The sequence below is a fragment of the Colias philodice genome, chromosome 2 (assembly GCF_061535455.1).
Source record: "Colias philodice isolate Cphi_HAF_F1 chromosome 2, ilColPhil1 Martin Lab GWU primary, whole genome shotgun sequence".
Lineage (NCBI taxonomy): Eukaryota > Metazoa > Arthropoda > Insecta > Lepidoptera > Pieridae > Colias > Colias philodice.
The window spans coordinates 13,199,598-13,224,714 of NC_143087.1; the positions used below are offsets into that span (position 1 = coordinate 13,199,598).

Sequence of the window (25,117 nt, forward strand, 5' to 3'; positions counted from 1 at the left end):
AAATTTCGGCTTTTAACAGTTTTAACAAATAGTACGTTCTCACTTCTGCGGTAACCATTTTCGTGAAATTTTCGAGCACAAAAACCAAATTTGGAGACTAGCATTTATTGATTTATAACTAACTTTGTCCGCGTTAAAAGCTTTATCAAAAGTCTGCTAAAGCATGTGTTGCTTGAAAATCATGTTTCATGCACATGGAATATGTAATATCTACATAATGGGATAATAGATCCTAAGAATATGACATAAGGATAAATCCCATTAATTTCGTACTCGTCTAGATTAATATCACCTTATCTACTATTTTCTTTTAAATAAAAGTCAACATTCCCTTAATGATCCTAACAAACTTTTAACCCTTTTTTTTTCATTCTTACGTCCTAGGTAATTAGTTAAATTTATCTCATTACACAGGTATCTCTAAAACTTTGATAAATTCATTGCGAGCCTTAACTCTTTCCTGATTTTCTTTAGTAATTATTATGTTCAACTATCGTTTACCTTCAATCCTTACCTTAACTTCTACCTTTGAAACACACATAATAATTTTATTGGTCTACGTTTTGACTATAGTTTTACTTATACGAAAACTATATTATACGCTATCGTATATGTTCCATGCTACCTCACGGCACTCATCGGTATGTCGATCACGTGCGCGGTCGCGAACGCCGCTGCGCTGGCCGCCGCGGGGGCAGGCAAGAAGGCCGCTCAGGTGCAGCTGCAGGCTGAGCTGAACACGGATGATGAGTGGAACAAGTTCTTGGCGAGGGACGGGCTTTTGGGTATGTGATGAATTGAGATATAAAATTGTAGTGTACGAACTAAGAATTTATGTTTAAGACTACTTGCAACAAAGTATTTTTTGGGGAAGTTCATGTTTAATTTTTGTCGTAATTTTCTGTGTGTGATGTATACAGCAGATTAATTCTATAAAACTATATACGCAAAATCCTATGATATAAGCAGAAAATAAACTTGAATGTGTTGGAATAAGCAATTGGTAGGTACACGCTTTATGCGACGCTATAAATCATAATGTATTACTATAGGAACTATAAATTGAGAGAATAATATAAGAGTTAAAATATATACTTTTAAATACCTATTTAATTTATACTATCTATCTACAGTGGTGGACGTATACACGGAATGGTGTGGCCCTTGCATCGGCATGGTCGGCAACTTGAAGAAAATCAAAGTGGAGATCGGCGGAGACAACCTGCATCTCGCTATCGTAAGAACGCAGTTATAGTATGAAATGCATAATATAATTTACAAATTTGTTCGGTAAATAGTTCCGCAAACTTAAAGTAGAGATAGGACGGGGCTACAAAATAATCAAAGCCACCATGTATATTGTTTAATACTTATTTTGAACACCCAGTGTTTAAGTTGTATCCCTTTACAACTGGGTTGCAAGGACAGTATAACTTACTTGCTCAACTAAAAAAATTGTTACTTTGCATATTATAAAGAAATCTGATTAGGTATTTATTTCTAGGCAAAAGCGGACACAATAGAAAGCTTGAAGAGATTCAGAAATCGTAGCGAACCTACATGGATGCTACTTGCGGTAAGCACATAGGTGGTAGTTGAAATATTTGTAGAGAAAAAGACATAAGTCAGTAATTTCAGTGGCTAACATTTCGAATTTTTCCTTTTATTTATATTATTTTCTACATCACCTACCCTATCTTCATCGTTATAAATATGAGTTTTGTTTCAGTATCAGTCGAAAATTTATGTATCATTAAACAATTATAAAGCAAGTTTATCTGATGACTTTCAAACTTGGTTCTGAGTTAAACTTTAGCAATTAGCGCGCTTCCGTCACGAGTTCAAATAAAAGCCACTTTGAGTCTAATTTTCTAAATAAATACCTTTATAATGTGCTGCTAAGTTAAATATGGTTCTTTATCTCTACCCGTGGCTTTATCGTGTATCTTTAAATAAACAAAGAAATAAATAAATGAATAATCCGATTAAGGAGATTTAGATTTCATTGTTTGTTACGATATAACTCAAACTCTACACGACCTATTTAAAAAATCTTTTACCATTAAAATCTCATCTTTTCCTAATAACATAAGTTTATTATTTTTACCCAGGGTCATCTCTGGCCCTAAACGTTCATCAATCAAACAAGCTTGTTCTCTATATTCTCTATTCCCCAAACGTAAAGATTAGCGATAATCCATACTATACCAATGTCCTTGTGACTAGATTAGTAAAAATAAGTAGGTACATTCTAATACATATGTGTAGCTCTATATACAGTTATAAATAGGTATAGGTATAAATGATATGTGAGGTTTGCGGTGAAATGGCACCGTATGGTCCGTATCGATTAAACAGCTGTTAACAATACCTACACAATTTTTGCATTAAACTTTTGTTCAGTCGATTTCGTGTGGGTAATAATATGCGGTTTTAGATTCTAGAGTACCTAATACAATATGAATTCCAAAGATTTAACTTTAGCAAGATCGGTCAGTACTTGGAAAACTCATATTTTGTAACATTTTGGAATAAAATCGGTGTAGGTACTGCACCGATTTCGTGAGAAACAGCTAATTATTTTATTCATCTACGTAGGTAGTCTTCTTCTTCGGTTCAATGAAGCTAAAGATGTTAATGATGATAACATGTTATATAATATTTTCCCGCCACAATGCATTTACTCTACTTAATACGTCTAAAAAATCGTCTACTTTCTTTAGACAACAGCTGTTCATTTACCACTTTATCTACCAGGATTATTACTAATCACACAGGCTGGTCAGCTCTAAAATTCTCATAAATCACTGCCTTTTATACGAAACAATATTAATAAATAAATAATAATATAGGCTGGTCAGCTGCTCAACGTTGTGTTCGGTGCCGACGCGCCTCGTCTCACGCGCACCATAGAGCAGGAGCTGCAGAGCGAGGAGCTAGTGCGGAAAGGGGAGAGAGAGAGGGTGCAGCGCGCGCCGCATGAGCTCACCCCGCAAGAACAAGTCAGTTCTCAAATCAGTCAGTCAGTTTTTGTAGCACATCATCTTTATTTTCTGGGGTATACTTACATTTTAATGTATTACGATTATTTTTAAGTCATTCTCCGCTATAGCCTGTAGGCTAACCATTAAATCAAGAACATTATGATCTCGTGTAAGATTTAATTTCCAGCTATATCTATCCAGCGCTTGAACTATCTACGCAGCTGATATAAATTTCCACTTAGTATTTCCTTTGAAAAGTGGTGATAGGAATTTACACGCCTCTGTTTGTTTAAGTTACAGTCAAAACTGTAACTGTAGGGCAATGAGTTCTGACCTGACCATAATTATTTTCTTTGACTACGCTTTGCTTCCCGCTAGTACATACTACTCTCAATAGCCCATAATTTCCCCTAATTTACAGGAAGTCGCCCTCGCACAAGAGAAGCTTCTAGAAGCGAGGCGAGCGAAAGAAGCAACAGCAGCGGCGAACGCTCGCACCGCGCGGCGCGAAGCGAGAGCGAAGCGTCTAGAGGCGCACTTTAATGATGTGTGCCCCGCGCTCATGATGCCGCATGCACAGAAACATTTGCGGAAGGTGTCTGATGCTCTTGAACCGTATGGTAAGTACTCTCATCATATTTTTTGTAAATATTTTTTTATTATTTGTTTAAATTGATCTTTAGGTATTTTTGGTATGCGCGGCTTTGGCATTATTACAATAAAAAATATCAAAATCCGTTCAGAAGTCAGAACTTGACGAAATTTCTTTGAATCTAGCCTATCTATATTTATAGGTGAAAATAATCCAACCTTTTTTAATAAAGTAACTATCTAAAGCTATTCAGAGCGGCATGAAAGCCGTCTTTTTACTGTGTATTTAATAAAGTAAATATGTCTAGTATATAATCCTATATTAAAACTATCATTCAACAGGTGTAATTATAGCAGACAAATGCCCTCTAGTGCTAACAAAAGACAATATCCGCGCCCTCTCCGTGGAGGACGAAACATTAGGTACGGAAGAGGCGGCCGCGGCGGTCATAGAGAGACCCTCCCTTACGCTGCTACTCAAGAAGTTGCCGGATCGAGAGGGGAATGTTATAGGTATTTTATACTGTATTGTAAATGAAATCACGTCATATATTGTTACATTTACCATCATAATATGTTCTCTCTCTTGTTCAGTATTTACAAATACGTGAAGGTAAAGTATACTTAAATGTACTTGTTTGTAATGACAAAATAACTGCGATATACAAGTACATATTAAAAAATATAAAAGATATGCATAACAAAAAGACCTTAACGTATTTTCTCTCTCTTTGTGAATATGAATGAGTAGATAAATGGTGTATGTCCCGTTAAATCTTCGAAACTATTGGATCTGTTTTGATGGAAATTTCACAAAGTAGAGAAACTTATAGTTACTTTAATTATAAGTGTATACTTTTACAGAGTTGGCGCGTAAAGCATTGTTCGGTGATGGGATAGAGGTAGAAGAAGGGGAAACCAAAAAATTCCTAGCCGATGAGTTTATGTTGAACACAGTACCAGGCTTGTTTGTTCCCGCTGACAGGCATCAGCGGGCGGCAGCTTTGGATCTACTGTTTCCTAAGGTTATAGTATAGCATGGCCCCGCCATTTCACCCACATTTATTTTAGGAAAAAATATCTATGCATTCGTTACAGGTAAATAGTCTCCATCCAACATAAAAACTATTTCTAATACTACTATTTCTACAATCAATGTTAATTTTCGATTCGTTTCACGTGTATGCAGTAACTTAACCTATCAGTACAAACACATATCTAAACCCTTTCCAGATGGTAGGAGCAGTGGTCGAACCGCCCACCCCTGCGGAGCCCCCTCACCTACTCATGATCTTCGGCGCTTGGCAGCGACGCGCCATCATCACAGTCACATCCTCGCCCAAGCTGGCCCAACGTTTGATCAGATACGGCTTCTTCGCAGATGCTAATATAGACGAGCCCAAATTGCTGGCCAAGAACATCGATCGGTATGAGGAGAGGCCGGAAAAGGATTAGTAAGTTATCACATTGTTTCATCTTAAGATAGGAACACAAAAACGCGCGATATTTTTTCCAAACTTTATATAAAAGATGTAGCCGTTTGCAAGTTTCTAAAATAAACTTACTAGCAAGCCACAAATTTGCCATTTACAAGGTAACCTTGATATGAATTCCTATAATAATTTATTAAATTGTTTATCCCTTCACAGCTCAGAAACAATCGCGCTAATGGTAGCAGTTGGCGTAGCTGAACCAGCGCTAGTAGACCCTTCAGACATCCCCCCCGACGGACCCCCAGAGGAGCTCCTGACCCTGGGGCAGCTCCATGTGAGCGAGGACACGGTTATCGGGGAGGAGGAGTGTGGGAGGTTCTTCCCGCCTGGCTATAGCGTGCCTGAACATAAGCCTAAACCGAAGTCTAAGAAAAAGAAGAAGGTTTGTACCTACAGAAAGTGTAAAAAAAGCGCGTGTTCTTAATGTTACTTAATCCGTTTCTTCTATAAATATAGGTATATTAAGAAGAGCTGGAACGTCAACACATTTACACATTGCACATGTTAGGCCGGGAGATACTGACACAAAATTTCGGGTAATTTGTAACAGGATGGCGGTCTAGAGGGGTCTTAGTACGCAATGACAAAAAGAAAAATGATGGTCAGAACGCTGGTACCGGCGGACTAGTCGCGTGGGCGTTAGTCACACTCGTCGGATAAATAGCGAAAGTCCAACGATTTGTAACACAAAAATTTTAGAATTTACCGATAGCCCTTAAAAAAGATGTAGGCGGTAGTGTCATGCCATACTTTTACGATGTGACTTACAGTCCGCCATACCGACGTGAATGCGTTGATTTAAAAAAAACAATTCAACCATTTGTACCGGGCTCACTTTTGCACAGGTAACCATCGTCGTGCAGCCATTTACTAAAATCGCCATGCCATACTTTTCGGACGATTCCAAATGGTCGCCATACGACGAGTTCGACTAACGCCCACGCGACTAGTCCACCGGTACCAGCGTTCTGAGTTCTGACCATCATTTTTCTTTTAGTCATTGCGTAATAAGACCTCTGTAGAACCGCCATTCTGTTACAAATGACCCGAAATTTTGTGTCAGTATCTCCCGGCCTATGTATGTGTCATATTTTGCAATTGTTTATAAATACAGGGTGATGTAATTGGTGTAGTACGAATATCTAAAAATCTATGAAGAATTTTGTGATACAGTAAATGGAAGAATTATAGACTATTTTACAGTATTTAATAAAATCATTTAATTTTTTGTTCATTTTCATTAGAAATGTCAATTTTTCTCACTAAGGTGGAAATTTGGATGATAAGGATCTTGTTAGAAAAATATAAATTTTGACTAAAATCGGCATTTTTTTTTTTCAAAAATCAAATTACTAATTAATAATTAGAGTTATCACATTATTAAAAAAACGCCCGTTATTTAAATCATTATCAAAACAACCATCCGTGTGTTGGGAGTAAGCGCACGTGTTATTTGTATTGTTTTTATGACCTGAAATTTAATTATTATTTGATAATTGAATGATTACTAATACTTTTATCCAATTGATTATTATTAGAATAAATAATTAACTTCATCAATTGATTTACTTTTAAATTATAATTTTACAGGTAAATTATGAGAGCTTTCATAATTATATTTGCATATATTTATCTACAACGCACCATTTTATAATTCAAGTCTAAAATGAAACTAGAGTCGCATTTATTTTTGAACATACTGTAAGTGAAATTGCATAAGTGTGAGTACTGTGAACATGCCAGCTTTCCTTAATTGACCGATGTCTACTCGTCTCCTAGCTTAACAATTCAATCTTTTTAATTTCATTTCTTGATAAATTCATTATTTCCTTATCTTAACTGTACCTTTTAAAATACTTCTTTACTATTTCTTTCCGTGTGAATTGAAACATTTTATGTTTTATGTGCGAATAGAATGGCAATTTAATTACGTTCAATTTATATATTATTACATAGCTATTTTAATGCATTTATTTTGCAAACACATATGTATATTTTCAAATATTACAGAAGCGTCACGAAACTAAGGATGGTGAGGAAAATGCAACAGAAACATCCACCGAAGTGGCTGAAGATGAAGTTGTGGATGCTGCGGAAGGGGATGGGGATGGGGAGGGTGAGGATGCCGGCGACGATAACGGGGATGGCGAGGATGAAAAGGATCCTGAGGATGGGGAGGATGAAACGCACGTTGATAAAGCAACTTCACCACCGCCTATTGCTACTTAATTTTTATGTTAATTCATATGTTTGTAATAGAATATCTCTGCTCTTCAAAAAACACCAGATTTTTTTGTCCGAAAAAGGAGTATACTTTGCAAAAGTATTGTTTCTAGGCGCTTTATTAAAAATAATTGTACTAATAATTACGCTTTCTCAATGTTTTGTATATTATACAAGTAGGAATAAGTTGATTCACACTATTTATGACTACAATCACAAAATAATATTTTTCCTGTATGTTTTAAAGAGGTTCAATAAAAGACAATATTATATATTCTAAAATTTGTATTTTCATTAATTTATAAATAGTCAATTATAATATAGATTTAACAATAAAATAAATTGAGTAACGACTTAACCTTGTATTAGTAGTGATGTTGCGGTCACACCACTGAGTCTTTGCGATTCCTGAAAACAAAAAATATATTTTTAGTCCCGTTGGTTTATTAGCAAGCAAGAAAAGAACAGAAAAATATGGTAGCAAACGGGTAATTCACGAATGTTGCTAAAATTCTTCAATATATTATGATTGAAAGTTTTTTATACCGTCGCGTCGTTAAAATTAAATAACAAAAAATTAAAGGAAAACAAATTTAACATCAATAAATTGTTCATAATATTTTTAAAACATCACTATTACAATTTTAAAAACGATTGTTGTGTGATGAACGTGTGTATACATCTGTACTGCGTGCGCGCATTTTATCGTACAAGGTTGTACGTGTCTGTGAGCCGTGAGCGTTAAGATCGTGTGTGTGAGCGTCCGGTCCGTATGTAGGTGTTTTACAGCGCCCGTGTATATACATGTGTGAGTGTGGTAGGAACTTCTTTACGTGTGTACGTATGTGGTGTGAACAAGAAGCTTATATCTAATACACTGTGGCACCAACTTGCCAAGTTAGGTGTGAAAGGGATAAAAAAACATACAGGCGTCATTCAACGTCATATTTTCTTGTTACAATTTAATGGTCATAGTGCAATCTCCAGTGTATTAGATATAAGCTTCTTGGGTGTGAATGTCTGTACACGTGTGTGCGTATCCGCGATATTAATGTGTATATGTATGTATGTATGTATGTCTGTATGTCTCACCATATGTAGTGCGTGTCGTGGTGCGGCGCGCGCATGACGCCGACGCCGCCGCCGAGCCGCCGGTAGTTCATCGCGCCGCACAGCCGCCATTGGTTCGATTCCGGGTCGTACACCTGCAATACGAGACAACATATATTATTAGCAACGATATATTTTGAATACAAACCAGTTTATGTATTATTACTTGTGTCACAGTTCAATCAAATGTCAATGAAATGAGATTTTTGTTTAGAAGGGATTGATACTGAACGGAAGAAATACAAAAAATCGGTTAAGGTTGATGTTCCGACCGTCCCTCCATACATTTTTGATTACCTCTAAACACTTAACACAGACACTATTTCTTTAAAACTAATCATTTTATCACTTCTCTATAATGAAATGTGTGCGCGTTCGACCTTTTTAATCAATAATTTACAATATTTACTTAGAAAAACAACAGTAAAATACCGGAAAAATTTGACACTTCTACAGTAGTGTGCGTGACTTTTGCCAAGCGAAACACGACATAAAGCACGACATCTAGCGCATAGACTATATACTTATTACAGATCTAGCGCGTCAATGTCTAAACGAAAGGCGATGTTTAGACATTGACGCGCTAGATGTCGTGCATTCGCGTTCGTTATCTTATGCATAATGAGCATAATTCTAATAAATCAAAGTTCTGTGTAAAAATTGAGTAATTTCATTTCCAATCGTTCAAAGAAAATAACAATAAAATAAAATAAAACTAATGACCTTAGAAACTATGTTTTTTTTTATTTATTACTCATTATTGTTCGTCCGTCGTAGGTCTGTAAACTGTATTGTACACTGAAGGTAAATGGTACTGTAGGTACTTTAGTTCGGCGTCGTCGCTCGTCGGCTTGATATAAAATTACATTCTTGATTTCATTGACACGCGCTATGATTTGCGCGCGGAATTTCTTGTGTTGTGAATTTATTTTTGTATGCTATGCATTTTAATTGATTCAAATTGCAATGTTTCTCTAGTACGCATTTGAGACTATATTGTAAATTGTAATAATTGATCGTGGGTATAGTAATTAATTATTCTAATAACGCAATTAGTAATATATGTATTTTCGGTGGGATTCAAAACAAAAAATTGGCCCGTGATTTTTATGAAATTTCACCACATTGCAAATCACATCAATCATAGTTCATACACATGTATGACGAAAGTGATTAGTATTGTGGCTAACATTGACTCATCAGTTCATCACTGAAACCAGTGATAAATCAGTACCTATATCATATTGTGTTTGAATATGTATTTTTAAACAATGATATAAGTATACAATTATTATAAATCGGTAAACTATCAAAGTAATCACAAACTTGCAAACATTGGTAAAATGTCCAGTAGTTTATGAGCCTATTCATTACAATCAAACAAACAAACAAAGTTTTCCTCTTTATAATATTAGTGTAGACAAACACTATGAATACGATCACGAATGCAAATTCGGGGATTTTCTAATTATTGCTAAATAATAATTGAATTCGTTTTGAAATACTCTATAATTTTTAGTGTATAAATAGACATTTATAATGTGGTGCTCATTTTTTTTGTACTGCTAACGCTATTGTAGGTACCTATTTTCGTTGTTTTATTTCAAGTGAACACGGCCATACAATTTTGTCACGAGCCGCCTATGATTGTAGGTACTTTTGTTAGGCTCCTTCGTCGTCCGCGTCGGCTCGAAAGTTCTTGATTTCATTGTCACGCGCTATGATTTGCGCGCGGATTTTCTTGTGTTGTGAATTTATTTTTGTATTATTATTATTTTTTATTTATTTTTTTATTTTATTGATTCAAATAAAATATTTCACTAGTATGCATTTGAGACTATATTGTATTATGTATAATTTATCGTAGGTATAGTTATTCTTATAACGCAGTTATATTTTCGGTGGGACAATTTGACCCGTGATTTTTCTGAAATATCACCACGTTGCAAATCACATCAATCATACACACGTATGACGAAAGTATAGTGGCTATAATTGACTCATCAGTTCATCACTGAAACCAGTGATAAATCAGTACATATATCATATTTTATTGTGTTTGAATATTTTTTAAACAACGATATATACAATATTATTATAAATCGGTAAACTACCAAAGTACTTCCGAATTTTCAGACAGACAAACAAGTAGTTTGAACACGCAGTTTTCTTATACTAGTAGCAAAAATCAAAACCATAATATTATGTTTCCCTACTATATTTTACTAAAAGTCGAGTGCGTCGAAATCGTAAATAATAATATGTTTTTCACCTTCCTGGTTATTTTCCCATAGTAAATAGTGTTTTAGGTTTGTTGTTGTAGGTAGGAATAATAATAATTATTCTTACATGTTGGTTATGAAATGTATATTGAAATAATTTACTTTTACAAATCATTAGTGATATAAGTTTTGAGTGAAAATGCTTGGATCAGCATAATATTATATGGTACTTCAAATACATGTTTTGATAAAAAAAACAATAGTGTAATAAAATAAAACTGCGTTTTATTGTAATCAATGTTGACAATTTTAAATTCCAAAATTATTGATCAATAAAATAGTTTACACCAACAAATATAACTTTTATTTTTATAACAATCGTTCATAATATAAACCGTAGCAGGTGGCGTTTTGAAGTTCTGTCTACTCATACAGAAAAATGGAAAACTTGTTTTTTTTGTAAACAATTTATTACTCATGTTGTTTGGCAACTCGAAGCGTGGTCGTCCGTCGTAGGTACTTTTGTTCGGCGTCGCGTCGTCGTCCGCGTCGGCTTGATATAAAACATTCTTGATTTCATTGACACGCGCTATGATTTGCGCGCGGAATTTCTTGTGTTGTGAATTTATTTTTGTATGCTATGCATTTTAATTGAATCAAATTGCAATATTTCTCTAGTATGCATTTGAGACTATATTGTAATAATTGATCGTGGGTAGGTATAGTAATTAATTATTCTAATAACGCAATTATATTTTCGGTGGGATTCAAAACAAAAAATTGGCCCGTGATTTTTATGAAATTTCACCACATTGCAAATTATATATTATACAATTACAATTACAATTATTATAAATCGGTAAACTATCAAAGTAATTACAAACTTGCAAAATATGCTTTTCCGAATTTTCAGACAGACACACAATTTTATTAGTTTGTTTTAGCAAAGTAGGTACCTATACCTATACGCTTACGTCGCGCGTCGCGTCGTCGAAAACGGTGCGCCCAGAAACAAACATACCTAATTCAGTTACAATCCTTTTTTTGTTCCGTAATTTATTGTATTTATTCTATTACGATTTTTTTTATTCGTCGGCCAGTTCTACTAGGTATAAAAAGATAAAATTGAAATATAATTATTGTAGCGACAGCCATATTATGTTACTATGTTTTCGTAAATATGTTTTTCACCTTCCTTGTTATTTTCACATAATCTTATCTTATATATAAAAATGAATCGCAAAATGTGTTGGTAAGCGCATAACTCGAGAACGGCTGAACCGATTTCGATCATTCTTTTTTTATTATATTCCTTGAAGTACGAGGATGGTTTTTATGTAGAGAAAACGTAAATATTATGTACCACGGGCGAAGCCGGGGCGGACCGCTAGTATATATACATATATAAATGAATCGCAAAATGTGTTGGTAAGCGCATAACTCGAGAACGGCTGAACCGATTTCGATAATTCTTTTTTTATTATATTCCTTGAAGTACGAGGATGGTTCTTATGTAGAGAAAACGTAAACATGTACCACGGGCGAAGCCGGGGCGGACCGCTAGTCTATAATATAAAAATGAATCGCAAAATGTGTTGGTAAGCGCATAACTCGAGAACGGCTGAACCGATTTCGATAATTCTTTTTTTATTATATCCCTTGAAGTACGAGGATGGTTCTTATAGCTAGAGAGCTAGTTAGTTTAGTTTTAGTGCAGTGGCAGTGTAAATGTTGTTGTTGAGGTTATGTAAATTTAACACTTTAGTTAACTACCAAGATATAAAGAAATGAGGATAGGACACAATAACTATTGGTTGAGGTATTTATAAACTCATAATATACTTTTAAAAAAATCACGTTTTAATAAATTTCTAGAATTAAATTAGAACAGCTGATTCAAAATAGCCTAAAAAATCTTAATAATAATAATTACGCTTCACAGCAAGAAGAAATGTACCATATGTACCCGCACAAAGTCGATATTGTGTTGCCTACCGTTCGACTCAATGGCTAGGGTTGTAACTACCTTTAATAATTATTACCAAACTAATAAACCGAGTGATGCGAAATAACCATAATTCTTTTAGAGTTTGATAAAATTATCAGGCAGGTATTTTCTTTAATCCTCTGAATTCTCGGTTACTAAATTGTATCGTTGAAATTATTCTTAATCGCGTAAATTTAATAAATAATCATATGGAAAACACTTTTCATTTGTTTTTTTACTTTCACGCCCAACTACTATACAATAATTACGTTGTTTCGGTATTTTGACGAGAAAACGCAGGAAACATCCGTTGTATCATTTTAGATAGATTGTATATTTTGTATCTGTAGAATTGAAATCAAAGCTATGTATATGTTGTCTCCATTCTTTTCTTATCGGATTGTTGATCCCAATGCGAATGCGTCACTTAAATTTTATAAAAGACAATTAAGAACATCAAAAATAAAGTGATACGTAAATATTTCACAGTGCAATATATTATGTAATTAATAATAATTATATATTTATGAAAAAATAATTACATCAGATTTAATAATAGCAATTGTTTTGAATGTACATAATATGAATAAATGATTACATCATAATAGTAATAATCACAATTGTTTTATTTCCCATTTGTTGCAACCCTAGCATATTTTCATGTAGCAGCAGAAGTACCTACACTGGCGGCGCGGCGGCATCGTGCGACATCAAAGGCATTGCCTTACTAGGTAAGTTTATAATGACTCATTTCTTTTATTATATAATTTACGTTTTACTTTTACAGAATCCGATTCAATGGATTATGAAGACGAGTCACACAACGCCATACGATAGTGATGATGAATGAACATTTCAATAAATGCATGCGTGTTTTTTTATGTTGTTTTGTAATTGTTAATTGTTTCTTAAATAAAGAAATAAACTAAATATTTAAATGATGATTTGTTATTTGCAACACAACTTTATATTTGAGATTCTTTACAAATGTATATTTAGTTTTGTATCATCAAATTTATAAATTTTATTCCATAGTTTTCAAAATTAAATGTAAATGACCATAAAAACATTAATAAAGTAAATCATTGATGTAAGGTCAGGGAACGTAATACATATATACATCTGACCATGTAGAAGCTAAGTCTTGTTGACTGCTGAAGTCTGTAAAGTTTTGTTGTCTGCTGAAGTCTGTACGCAATGAAAATGTCTGCCGTTTCGAAAATAAGTTTTTAAGACCCTAATAAATAAAATATATGAATGGCAGATCTGGTCAAATACTTTCAAAATTGTATTTTTTTCAGCACTTTCATAAGTGTCTGCCAGAATGTTATCCGCGTGATAATGGTCTGCCATTGTTATTTTCCGATAGTAATAATAATCTATTTTCAAATATCAAAATGGCAGACGTGGTCAAATGGTTTCAAAGTTCGCCAAAAATTTCCACCTGTCTTACCTAAGCGCGCGCCCCGTCCACCACTCTGGGCTTAGTGACTCCTCATCTCATGTATAGTAGGTATAGGGGAATCAACACACAAAAATCCAGGTCTGGTCAAATACATACAGGTAGCTTTGCGCTAGCTCTCTAGCTATTACTTCTTATGGAGAGAAAACGTAAACATGTACCACGGGCGAAGCCGGGGCGGACCGCTAGTAAATAATAAAATAATAAATAGTGTATTAGATTTGTTATTGTATCTTGTATACCTACGAATAATTATTCTTACGTCTTGTTGGGAAATGTTCAAATACCTACCTATTGAAATAATTTACTGTTACAAATCATTAGTGTTATTAGTTTTGAGTGAATAGGCATGGATCAGAAATTCAGAATATAATATGCTACTAACTACTCAAATACATACATGTTTACACAACAAACACCACTGACCTCTATAACTATAAGTTATAGAGGTCAGTGACCGTCAGTGACAAACACTATGGATACCTACGCTCGCGAATGCAAATTCGGTGATTTACTAATTATTGATACCTAGTCATTGAATTCGTTTTGAAATAGCCTGTACTTTGTAATTTTTAGTGTTATAGACATTTATAAAATGTGGTGCTCATTTTTTTGTAATAAATCATCCCGAACGCTATTATATTTTCGTTGTTTTATTTCAAGTAAACACCTATACAATTTTGTCACGAGCCGCCTCTGGCCTCTGGGTGAAATAAACAAGTCAAATGATTTTTTTCTAATTGTATTTTGGTAGTAGTTTGTTTAGAATTTACATTACCATTGTTTAATTTTTATTTTGTATTTGCAGTAAAATAAAAAGATGAAAAACTTCATTAGGTATATTGTACGACACCTCACTCTGAATCGCGCTAGCGAAATTTTTTCGTTACAGAGCACATATACAACTTTCGGACAATCTTCATTGAGGCCGGCCGGCAAATCGAGTATGTCGAGAAACTTCACTTATTCGATGGAGGTATTCTACCTTCCTTCCTCCACAGTTGTGGGACCCCGACGTGCATTGAACACGCAGCTTTCTGATACTAGTAGCTAAAATCAAAACCACAGATATGTCTGTGATCAAAACCATAATAATATTTTTACCTATTATTTTACTAAAAGTCGAGTGCATCGAAATCGTAAATATGTTTTTCACCTTCCTGGTTTTTTTTCCATAGTAAATAGTGTTTTTGATTTGTTGTTGTATGAATAATTATTCTTACTTGTTGGTTATGAAATGTATATTGAAATAATTTACTTTTACAAATCACTAGTGATATTAGTTTTGAGTGAAAATGCTTGGATCAGCATAATATCATATTTGCTACTTCAAATACATGTTTTGATAAAAAAAAAACAATAGTGTAATAAAATAAAACTGCGTTTTATTGTAATCAATTTTGACATTATTTATTTCCCAAAATTACAACAAAATAGTTTACGCCAACAAATATAACTTTTATTTTTATAACAATCCTACTTGTTTTACATTCACGCCATCTAGACTTAAATCTTTATCATTTTTGTATACGTCTGTGTGTGTAAACGACCCTGTATGCAATGACAGATGTTATAATGCATTTTTTTACCGAATTGGGTGGATTTTAAGGCAATGATATGACATATTTCAATAAAATATAATATTCAGTAACCGCCATGACTATTCCTACGACCTTAATCTTTTCCAATTACGCAAAAACTCAAATAAACTAGAAATGTAGAATTCAGCGCCATCTAGCGGGATATTGGCTGGGAACAGATCGTAGCAATCACCTTAACTGTGAATTGCACTTGTACACTCCGTTCATTTTAGGTTTTTTGTGACCCTTTGTTGATCGCAATATTATGGTATTAAAAATGAATAGAACAAGGAAAGTTACACACTCATATTGTAGTGTCTATCTCTTATATCGTCAACTCAAAAGCTACGCTAATTAGGACCAATTTTAATCATTTTAATTAATCTCCTCCACCATATAACACACAATATCACTATATCTCACCTCGATAGACTTAAGATAGGCGGTGCCATCAAACCCTCCCACCGCATAGAGCTGCCCGTTAACAACGGCGAGCCCCACCCCGCTGCGCCGTGACGTCATCGCCACTACCGGCGACCACGTGTCCGTTGATGGCTCGTACCTTAACACGAATAAATAAATAAATATATAAATAATATGAAGACTGGGTGGTTTGCATGTTTGCACATGTATTTGTACAAAAATAAAAGTAATCCCTGACGCAAAGAAAAATATATAACCTTTAAATTAACATTTAACAAAAAATTAAACTACCTTCAAAATTAGAATAAAAATCAAACCGAAGTCTGTCTTTCTTATTAATTCATTAACTAATTAGCACTCATGTACACTAGCTATCCATAAAGGTTTGTTTGGCAGGTCCACACTTACCCAACGAAAAAAAGCAACATACTCCTTAGTAACACTATTACTTAGTAACACACAAATAACAAAACATACCGTTCCGCGGAGCTCAGTTCAGTGCAGTCATCTCTCCCGCCCACAGCGTATATCTGTCCATCAAAAACAGCGCAGCCGAGGTGCTTGCGGCGCGTGGACATGGCCGCCACGCTCGTCCACTTGTTCGCGCGCGGGTCGTAGCGCTCCACCTACACAGTTATTTATATAAATTGTAAATAAAGTTATGTAGTTTATTTCCTTGTTTTGAAGTGAAAACTTCTTTAGCGGCGTTGAGCACTTTTTCTGTAATAGGTATAAAATCTTAAACTCGCGTCAGGACACGTGACCTGATCGAAAAAGCGTAAGACGGATATCAAACATGCTCAACGTTAATAATCAAGTTTTCACTTCTGCCGGCACTCCCCCAGTGCAACCCGTCTTTTTTGTTTATGTTTTTGTTACAGGCAATATTGAGAATAAGTATCAAGTGTTATGTATAGTAGTGATACGTGTCACGTGTTTAGTGTATAGTGCCATGTGTCTCGTGACTAGTATACTTATAGTGACACGTGTCACGTGACTAGTGTACAGTGACACGTGTCACGTGACTAGTGTATAGTGACATTTGTCTCGTGACTAGTGTATAGTGACACGTTTCTAGTGTCTTGTGTATAGTAGTGATGTGTCGAGTGACACGTGTTTCGTGAAGTATGTCTAGTGTCTCGTATCTGCTGGCACGTGTGTTACTTAATTTGTGTACAAGTTTTGTACTAGGAGTGTTATCTAGTGTGCAGTGTGGACTTTAGTTGGTTTATTGAGTATGTTACTTTTGTCGAAGGAAGGTCAATCAAATGGGATTTTAGCTTAGAAATAGTGATGCTCACGGCACACCCCGGACACTCCATACAAAATTATCGTTTTGACAGTCACACTGTAGAGACTGCAAATGTGTGTGTTAACGCTTTATGGTTGGCACATTTGTGACTAGCGTAAAAAAAAAATTCTGATGAAATACATCCGTAAACAGCACAATATCCAACCATTTTCTACGAAAAACGATAATATCAAATCCAAAATAATAAAATTACTTTAAGTCAATTTGATTAATGTTGTCAATTTTCATTGCCTATCGTCCCTGTAGAAAAATGTGGCCCATTTGAATCACGATCGTGCGGGGTGAGGTAAGTGTTTAATTTTGGCGGGAGGCGGAGAGTGTCCGTTCTGTAGCGTTTAGCATTATGTATTGTGTGCTCACGGTGTTAAGCGGCGACTGTCCATCGGAGCCGCCCACCGCGTACAGGTAGCCGCCCAGCACGGCCACCGCCACGCCCAGCCGCCGCGTCGTCATCGCGGCCACCTGCAACACACGGATATATCACTTTAGAGGGAAATTTATCTATTTTCATGTGTTTTATTAAAGTAAATTATTAAATGAAATTGCTAGGAAAGAGATTGTTTGTGATATGAAAATATAACATTCCTAAATAAATAACACAGTAATATATACAGGGTGTCCTGAAAGTCGACGTCGACGTCGTTGGTAGGTCAGGCAAACATAGTAGTTGTTTTAAATTATGGTCGTTTAAAAAACAAGCAGAAATATGAAAATTTCTTCGCTTCTTCTCTTCATCTCCAAACAAAATTGCAGCAAGAAAGCTTTTCGTGGGCCAACTGCGCACACGCACCTTGGTCCAGCGGTTCTCCTTGGGGTCGTACCGCTCCACGTGGTTGAGGCACTGCACGCCGTCCTGCCCGCCCACCGCGTACAGCGCGCCGTCCAGCACGGCCACGCCCACCGACGTGCGGCACGACGACGTCGGGGCTACTGCGCCACACCACTGGAAATACAGACGTTTCATTTTAAAAACACGTAAAAATATAAACATCGTAAAACACCATAAAATCATTACTGAGTTCTTAAAAATTTGATCCGGCTCGAAGGACCAATGTAAAGGGATTGGACATAGTATACTCAGCTTTACCGATTACAACGTCACCAGTAGTTTAGTAAAACTGTGTTCATAACTAATAATAAAATGTTGCACCTGGTTGGTCTGCGGGTCGTAGCGCTCGATGCTGTTGAGGTAGCTCTGGCCGTCGTGGCCGCCCACGGCGTACAGCAGGTCGTGCAGCTGGTGGGGGGGGACTGTGCACCTGGTTGGTCTGCGGGTCGTAGCGCTCGATGCTGTTGAGGTAGCTCTGGCCGTCGTGGCCGCCCACGGCGTACAGCAGGTCGTGCAGCTGGTGGGGGGGGACTGTGCACCTGGTTGGTCTGCGGGTCGTAGCGCTCGATGCTGTTGAGGTAGCTCTGGCCGTCGTGGCCGCCCACGGCGTACAGCAGGTCGTGCAGCACGGCCACGCCCACGCCGCAGCGCCGCTTGGACATGGGCGCGACCATCTTCCAGTCGCCCGACGCCGGCTCGAAGCGCTCCACCGACGCGATGGCGTCGCCCGAGCACCACCCGCCCACCGCGAACAGCACCTCGCCTGCACACGCACAAACAATAATATGTAACAATGAACAAATACAACGCTAAATATACCAAATTCAAAGTCGAGCATGCTTCCGCACATATTGAATCATTTAGAAATAGATAACGAGTTATACAGTCATTCTAATTTGGGTTGACTTATGAATCGACCCTATCATACTAATATTGCGAATGGGAAATTTTTGTATGTTTATTTTTACTCCTTCACGCACAAACTGCTGAATCAATTTTGCACACACATTGAAGGCAACTAGGATAAACACATAGGATACTTTTTATCCCGGAAATTTCTATTTGTTTTTATTTCAAAACGCGGGCGAAGCCGTGTGCAAAATTCTGATATGAAATATTAAAAAAAAAAAATTGCCTAAATAAAAATTTCATGTACTTCAGAAAATTCCAATTCAATTTTAATCAAATAAAATTTGCATTATCCCTTACTGAATTACGAACTGACCTCTCCGTGTGGGCTTCCTGGGCCTCGTGCGGGGCCCCTGCATGAGCGGGCGCTCCTGCGGCAGCAGCAGGTAGTTCTTGGCCTCGTCCAGCAGGTCGCGGCACGCGTCGTCCGCGCGGATCAGCAGCTCGGCCGACACCGTGCCCACCAGGAACTTGGGGCTCAGCAGCGGCAGCCGCACGTGCTGCAACACCTGCAATAAATAATATATTATGATAAGAAACTTTTTTATTGTAAATGTCGATTGTTGGTACACCTTCAGTAATAAAATTCAGTCAAAAATTTTACAGCTTTTACATATTGTGGTAACATTAGTCATACAAACATTTCCTGGCATAAAAGTGTAGGTCCCATATTATATTATAGCACACACACATTAGTAAGTTGTGTAGACCTTTCCTGGCATAAAATGTCTAATATTTAAAGCAGGAAAACAGACAGTGTTGATAAGCTTTACATGTAAAACTTGAAAAGATGGTTGTATCGTCAACACTTTCGCAACTGCAGACCAAACATTAAAAAAAATATTTTTAACAAATTATTTACTTATAATTAAAATTTAACACTCTCATTTCCTGTAATTAAGGCACAAAAGACCATGTAAAAAAAGCTATACAAAATGAAATTATACTGAAAACTCTTAAATATCCCTTACCTGCGCAAGGTGCTGCCGTCGCTCCGCCACGTTGTACTTGACCCAGGACATGACCGCCTGGAAGGTCTGCTCCTCCGAGCGCACGTTGAGCTCGTCCGACGACACGATGTCAATCAGCTGCGCCGCCGGCAGCAGCAGGAACTCCTCGCTCTCCATCACCTGCACATTTGTGATGTTACAAACTGACTCTTATGTCTAATGCAAAAGGGTTCATTTCAGATTGAACATAATACAGGGTGATGTTAGAAAGTGACTGTTGTCTTGGAAAAAAGAGTTCATTTCAGATTGTTTTATTATTGGTGAAAGGTGCAAAGTGACTCTTATGTCTAAGGCAATAGGGTTCATTTCAGATTGTTATACTATTGCACATTATACAGGGTGATGTTAGAGAGTGACTGTTATGTCTTGGGAAAAAGAGTTCATTTCAAATTGTTTTATTATTGGAGAAAGGTGCAAAGTGACTCTTATGTGTCATATCAATAGAGTTATTTTCAGATTGTTACAAAGATTATAATTTATAGAATATTTTCACATGCTTTAACAGCAAGAGAATATATTTGTGTTACTGCAAACAAACATTTGTTTTTACAAAACATTTAAAATTTGTTTTTAACTTCCTGTCATATCAATATCTCTTAAAGATAATTCATGCCAAAAATCATCACTTAGTAGCAAAATGTCACCTCTGGAAAGTTCTGCTGTGTGAACTTATCGGCGATCCTGAGCAGCTCGCGGCACGAGTGCGTGTCGGCGAAGGCTCTGATGCCGAGGCAGTTGGAGCAGTCCAGCTGCCGCTTGAGGAACTCGCAGCACACGTCCTGGATCTCCTGCAGCTGCAGCAGGCACGCCGCGGGCAGGAGGGCCTGGAACACCATACATAATGTGTTTGACAAAGTTTGGGAGCAAAAATATAGCTTTCTCACCAATAAATTCATTTTAAATGGCTGTCCTTTAACTCGAAAATAAAATTTTGCAGAATTTCCAAAAGCTGCAGAAAGTTACCTAACTTTATATCTAGAACCATGACATCATTTAAACACCATAAAGTATGAATAAGCCTTGTAGAGAGAAATAAAAAAAAATACTTTTTTACTTTGATATTTAATTTTATAGAGCCCTATCAAATCCATACTAATATTATAAATGCGAAAGTAACTCTGTCTGTCTGTCTGTTACTCAATCACGCCTTAACTACTGAACCAATTTGCATGAAATTTGGTATAAAGATATTTTGATACCCGAGAAAGGACATAGGATAGGTTTTATTCCGGAAATCCTACGGGAATGCGTTTTTCTTTGAAAACGCGGGCGAAGCCGCGGGCGGTAAGCTAGTGCTTTATAAATGCGAAATTTTTAAAGAATGGAAAAAAATCGATCACTAGGCGGGATTCGACATCCACTATTATTTTACTTCCTTTATTACGCACCTGGACATTGCTCTCTTCGACGACAATATGCGCGGTGTAGCAGAACTCGATGAGCTGCTCCATGGCGTGCTCGTCCACGTCGCGGATGGTGACCTCTGTGGCGCGCGACTCCGCCAGCTCGCCCGTGAACATCGCGCGGAAGTACGGGCTGCATGCTGACAGGATCACCCTACCCCACAACACAGTTCACGAATATATTTAATGAATTCATACACAAGCCTACTGGATATCAATTGTTAGTAACAAAATGAGTCCTGATGCTTGAATAAATAAATAAATTATAATTATTATAAGTCAGTTTTTAAGTAGCCAGGTTGCTTGCTGACAGGATAATCCTAAACCGCATTTTGATGGTTTATGTTTCGTAAGTACACATGTATCGTAGTTCCATCGTCTCCAAAATAGATCTTATCGCTAAACTTATAAGCTCTATTGACCAGCAGCTAGTCATTTGAATTAGGCGAAGCATTTACCAAACAGTGAGAAAATGTAATACCATGTTACTATATCAAAAAGTAAAGTGAAAATAAGTTAAGTAAAGTTTTTTATAGGCGTCAAAATGCTAGATATTTCCCGTTTTATTTTTAAAAAGTTATTATGGTCATTTTACTCAGTAGGTTAAGGGCTTTCGATATCCGTTTAAAGTTTTTTGATATCTGCAATAGTTACGGAATAATCGCCTGTGCACACTTAACAATTACACCCTGAATAATTTTAAACTAGGAATTTTAAATGATGTACAAATTTCATGGAAACACATATGATATATTTTTTATTATTTGTTTAATTTCGTTCAACATTGACACATCGAAATGCAGGTTAATACCTAAACTCAATCAACACATTTACACTGAACTTCAATTATTATAACTAAGGCTTCATATCAATACAACTAGCAACCTCTTGGGAAGCTGACCTTGTGTCACTTCATGCATTGAAGAAAATGTATTTGCTCAACATTCTGCACATTCTATATTAATTACATATGTGAATTAAACTTAGGTTTTTGCTTCATCATTGATAACATGAATTTTACATTATTTTTTTATTTTTATGGATCATGAAAAAATACCTGTTAAATCTATATAATACTAGCGGTCCGCCCCCATCCCACCCATGGTACATACATATTTACATTTCCTCTTCATGAGAACCATCATCATACTTCAAGGAATATTATAAAGAAAGAATTACGGAATCGATTCAGCCGTTCTCGAGTTATGCACTTACCAACACATTTTGCGATTCATTTTTATATTAAAGATTCACTTGGAAAAACTAATAAATGAAATACAGACCTTATCACTTCAGTGATAACAATCAAAACATAATTAATTAATGACCTTGTGTACTTGTTAACATTCACATCCACTTTGCCTTGGCTTTATGTTTTGTTAATTTTTAGCATTAATCACTTCCTTAATTTATCAATGTACTTAATCTTTGGCTTCCATTTCCATTTAAGAGTTAACAATATCATAGCATAATTATCGTTAAACAGAATTAGTTATAATTAGCATCACTTACAGGTAATCAAATCTTCATCTACCAGGGTACAGACATAAAACTACCTGCACTAACTTCATTTAATGGAATTCAATTGCTGGCTAAGAAATAAAACATGCTTATTGCCTTACCTGATAAATACCTTACCTGGTAAATGTTAAAAAATGTTTTGACAATTCAAAAGTACTTTTATAAGAAGTCTAATTGAAAAAATAAATGTTTGAGTTTGAGTTTTATAAGAGCCAGATTTCTTTAAATTAGACATAATACAAAATGCGAAGATGTAAAATAATAACGCACCTATGTGCAAACAATTTCCTATTAGCCACATTGAGCACCACATCACAGAGCTCCCGATGCCTCCGGAGCGCCGACAGCTCACCCAGGATGGCTCTTGGGTGCTTCTCCGATGTGTGCGAGAGCCGCGCGCCGCTGCCCCCCACCCCACCGACCCCGCCCGGCGAACCCCCTTCGCCCATCCTTGATAATAAACACAAATAGACAGTTGTTAAAAACGTATATAACAACTTGTTATATACGTTTTTATTAATAAATAGTAATGCATGCGAGAATGATAAGAAAATAATAGTCAATGCTTTGATACAAACTGATTCTTATTATTTTATACACAAGATTAACTTAAGTATTAATGTAGTTACAATACTGCCTTATGAATGAACAAAGAAAGAATAGAGGGAGAGAAAAGTATTAATTAAAGATGTATTAGTCTATTCACATACAGCTGTTTAGATCCATCAAATTATTTTTTACTTCAAAATCATTTAACTTCACTAAGGTAAATTTATAATCTTACAAATATAACTAGAGACATAATAATCTTGAACCTTTCTCAGAAATATGTAAAAGTATTTCAATATTAAATTGTAAATTTCACTGCTTGAAAATGATAAAATTATAATTTACTTTTACGAGGTATGCAATACCAATGTTATTGAATATAAGCCATTCAGTTACATAAATATTATACAAGGAAACAATGAAGACTTACAAATGATGTAACCTTCTGCCCGAACCACATTTATGAATGTTGAAATAACAAACAATCTTATTAATATAATATAAATCCTTTACTATATTGAGATGCAAAAGGAAATTGTGAATTATTTCCTCAACATGTCGCATGTACATTGAGATCTACTTCAGTACTTTGAGGGTATTTTTATAAAAAAAATCACATCAAATGCACCTTTTGTGACCGCGCGCGTTTCCCAGCTGCAAGCGCAGCGGGGGCGAAGCCCAGCCCCACACGGAGTCAATCTGCGACCAAGAAACCCTCTATAAATATTAACTTTTACAATTTCAAAGCAAAACTATGGGAAACTTCACTCTGTACAAAGTACCTACACTAACTGTGATAAACATACGCATGCATTACTTTACACATCGTATACATACTAACAAAAATACCTTTTGTTATACTGTATACAATAATTGTATTCGTTACTACTCGATAATTTATGCGAATGTCAATGATCCCTATTCAGACTCACCTTTGAGGTTTTCTTTACCCTGCTCAACCAAAATATTCCTCGAGGGAGCGCGAACCTTTCAGTATGCGCCCTGAGGTTGAGATACAAATCAGTTAACGATACATCGATTTCTTAATCACAGAAAATTTTATGTTTACTGTTACACAGGCTTGGACATTTTACAATATTTCATAGTTTTTAAAAAGTATGTTCCGAAGGTAAGTCACACAGAGTTAAATAAAATTAATCAAAGTGTTTTTGGTACAAAAATCACTCATAGTAAGAATTTTTGTACAATTTGTGTTATAATGTTTATACTTCTAATAAATTGAAGTATGGTAGAAAAAGCAAATTTATTTTATTTCAATAAATTATATTTTTAAACTTAAATCGAATTTCAATTTCATCTTTCGGAACGTACCTAGAAGGTCAACGTCAAGTGTCCATATTGCAACACAGATTATTACGATATTTATAAAAACTGAAAGGAGGATTACGAAAGTTTCATTGTGTCGCAATAATTAAATGATTTGGATAACGAATATTAATTTATAGCTTATGACCATGTTTTGATTTTGGCAAAACCATAAAAAATCCT

The 25,117-nt window shown here is 35.8% G+C and overlaps 2 protein-coding genes across 2 annotated transcripts; one reads left to right on the plus strand and one right to left on the minus strand.

The window, feature by feature from the left end:
• Positions 1 to 643: 643 nt before the first annotated feature.
• On the plus strand, positions 644 to 7,556 carry LOC149490900 (uncharacterized). The gene is made up of 10 exons (XM_089709529.1): positions 644 to 785; positions 1,134 to 1,237; positions 1,505 to 1,576; positions 2,853 to 3,002; positions 3,406 to 3,604; positions 3,918 to 4,088; positions 4,440 to 4,600; positions 4,809 to 5,029; positions 5,225 to 5,450; positions 7,079 to 7,556. The coding sequence occupies exons 1-10, from the start codon at positions 644 to 646 to the stop codon at positions 7,295 to 7,297; spliced, it is 1,665 nt and encodes a 554-aa protein (XP_089565655.1). The 3' UTR covers positions 7,298 to 7,556.
• Positions 7,557 to 7,558: 2 nt separating this feature from the next.
• On the minus strand, positions 7,559 to 24,725 carry dbo (Kelch-like protein diablo). The gene is made up of 14 exons (XM_089709517.1): positions 24,541 to 24,725; positions 24,237 to 24,307; positions 23,330 to 23,509; positions 21,524 to 21,692; positions 20,780 to 20,959; positions 20,097 to 20,255; positions 19,442 to 19,634; positions 18,756 to 18,979; positions 18,178 to 18,330; positions 17,748 to 17,849; positions 16,553 to 16,701; positions 16,076 to 16,214; positions 8,384 to 8,496; positions 7,559 to 7,699 (listed from the first exon to the last, which is right to left on the minus strand). The coding sequence occupies exons 3-14, from the start codon at positions 23,506 to 23,508 to the stop codon at positions 7,675 to 7,677; spliced, it is 1,785 nt and encodes a 594-aa protein (XP_089565643.1). The 5' UTR covers position 23,509; positions 24,237 to 24,307; positions 24,541 to 24,725; the 3' UTR covers positions 7,559 to 7,674.
• Between the last annotated feature and the right edge of the window lie 392 nt (positions 24,726 to 25,117).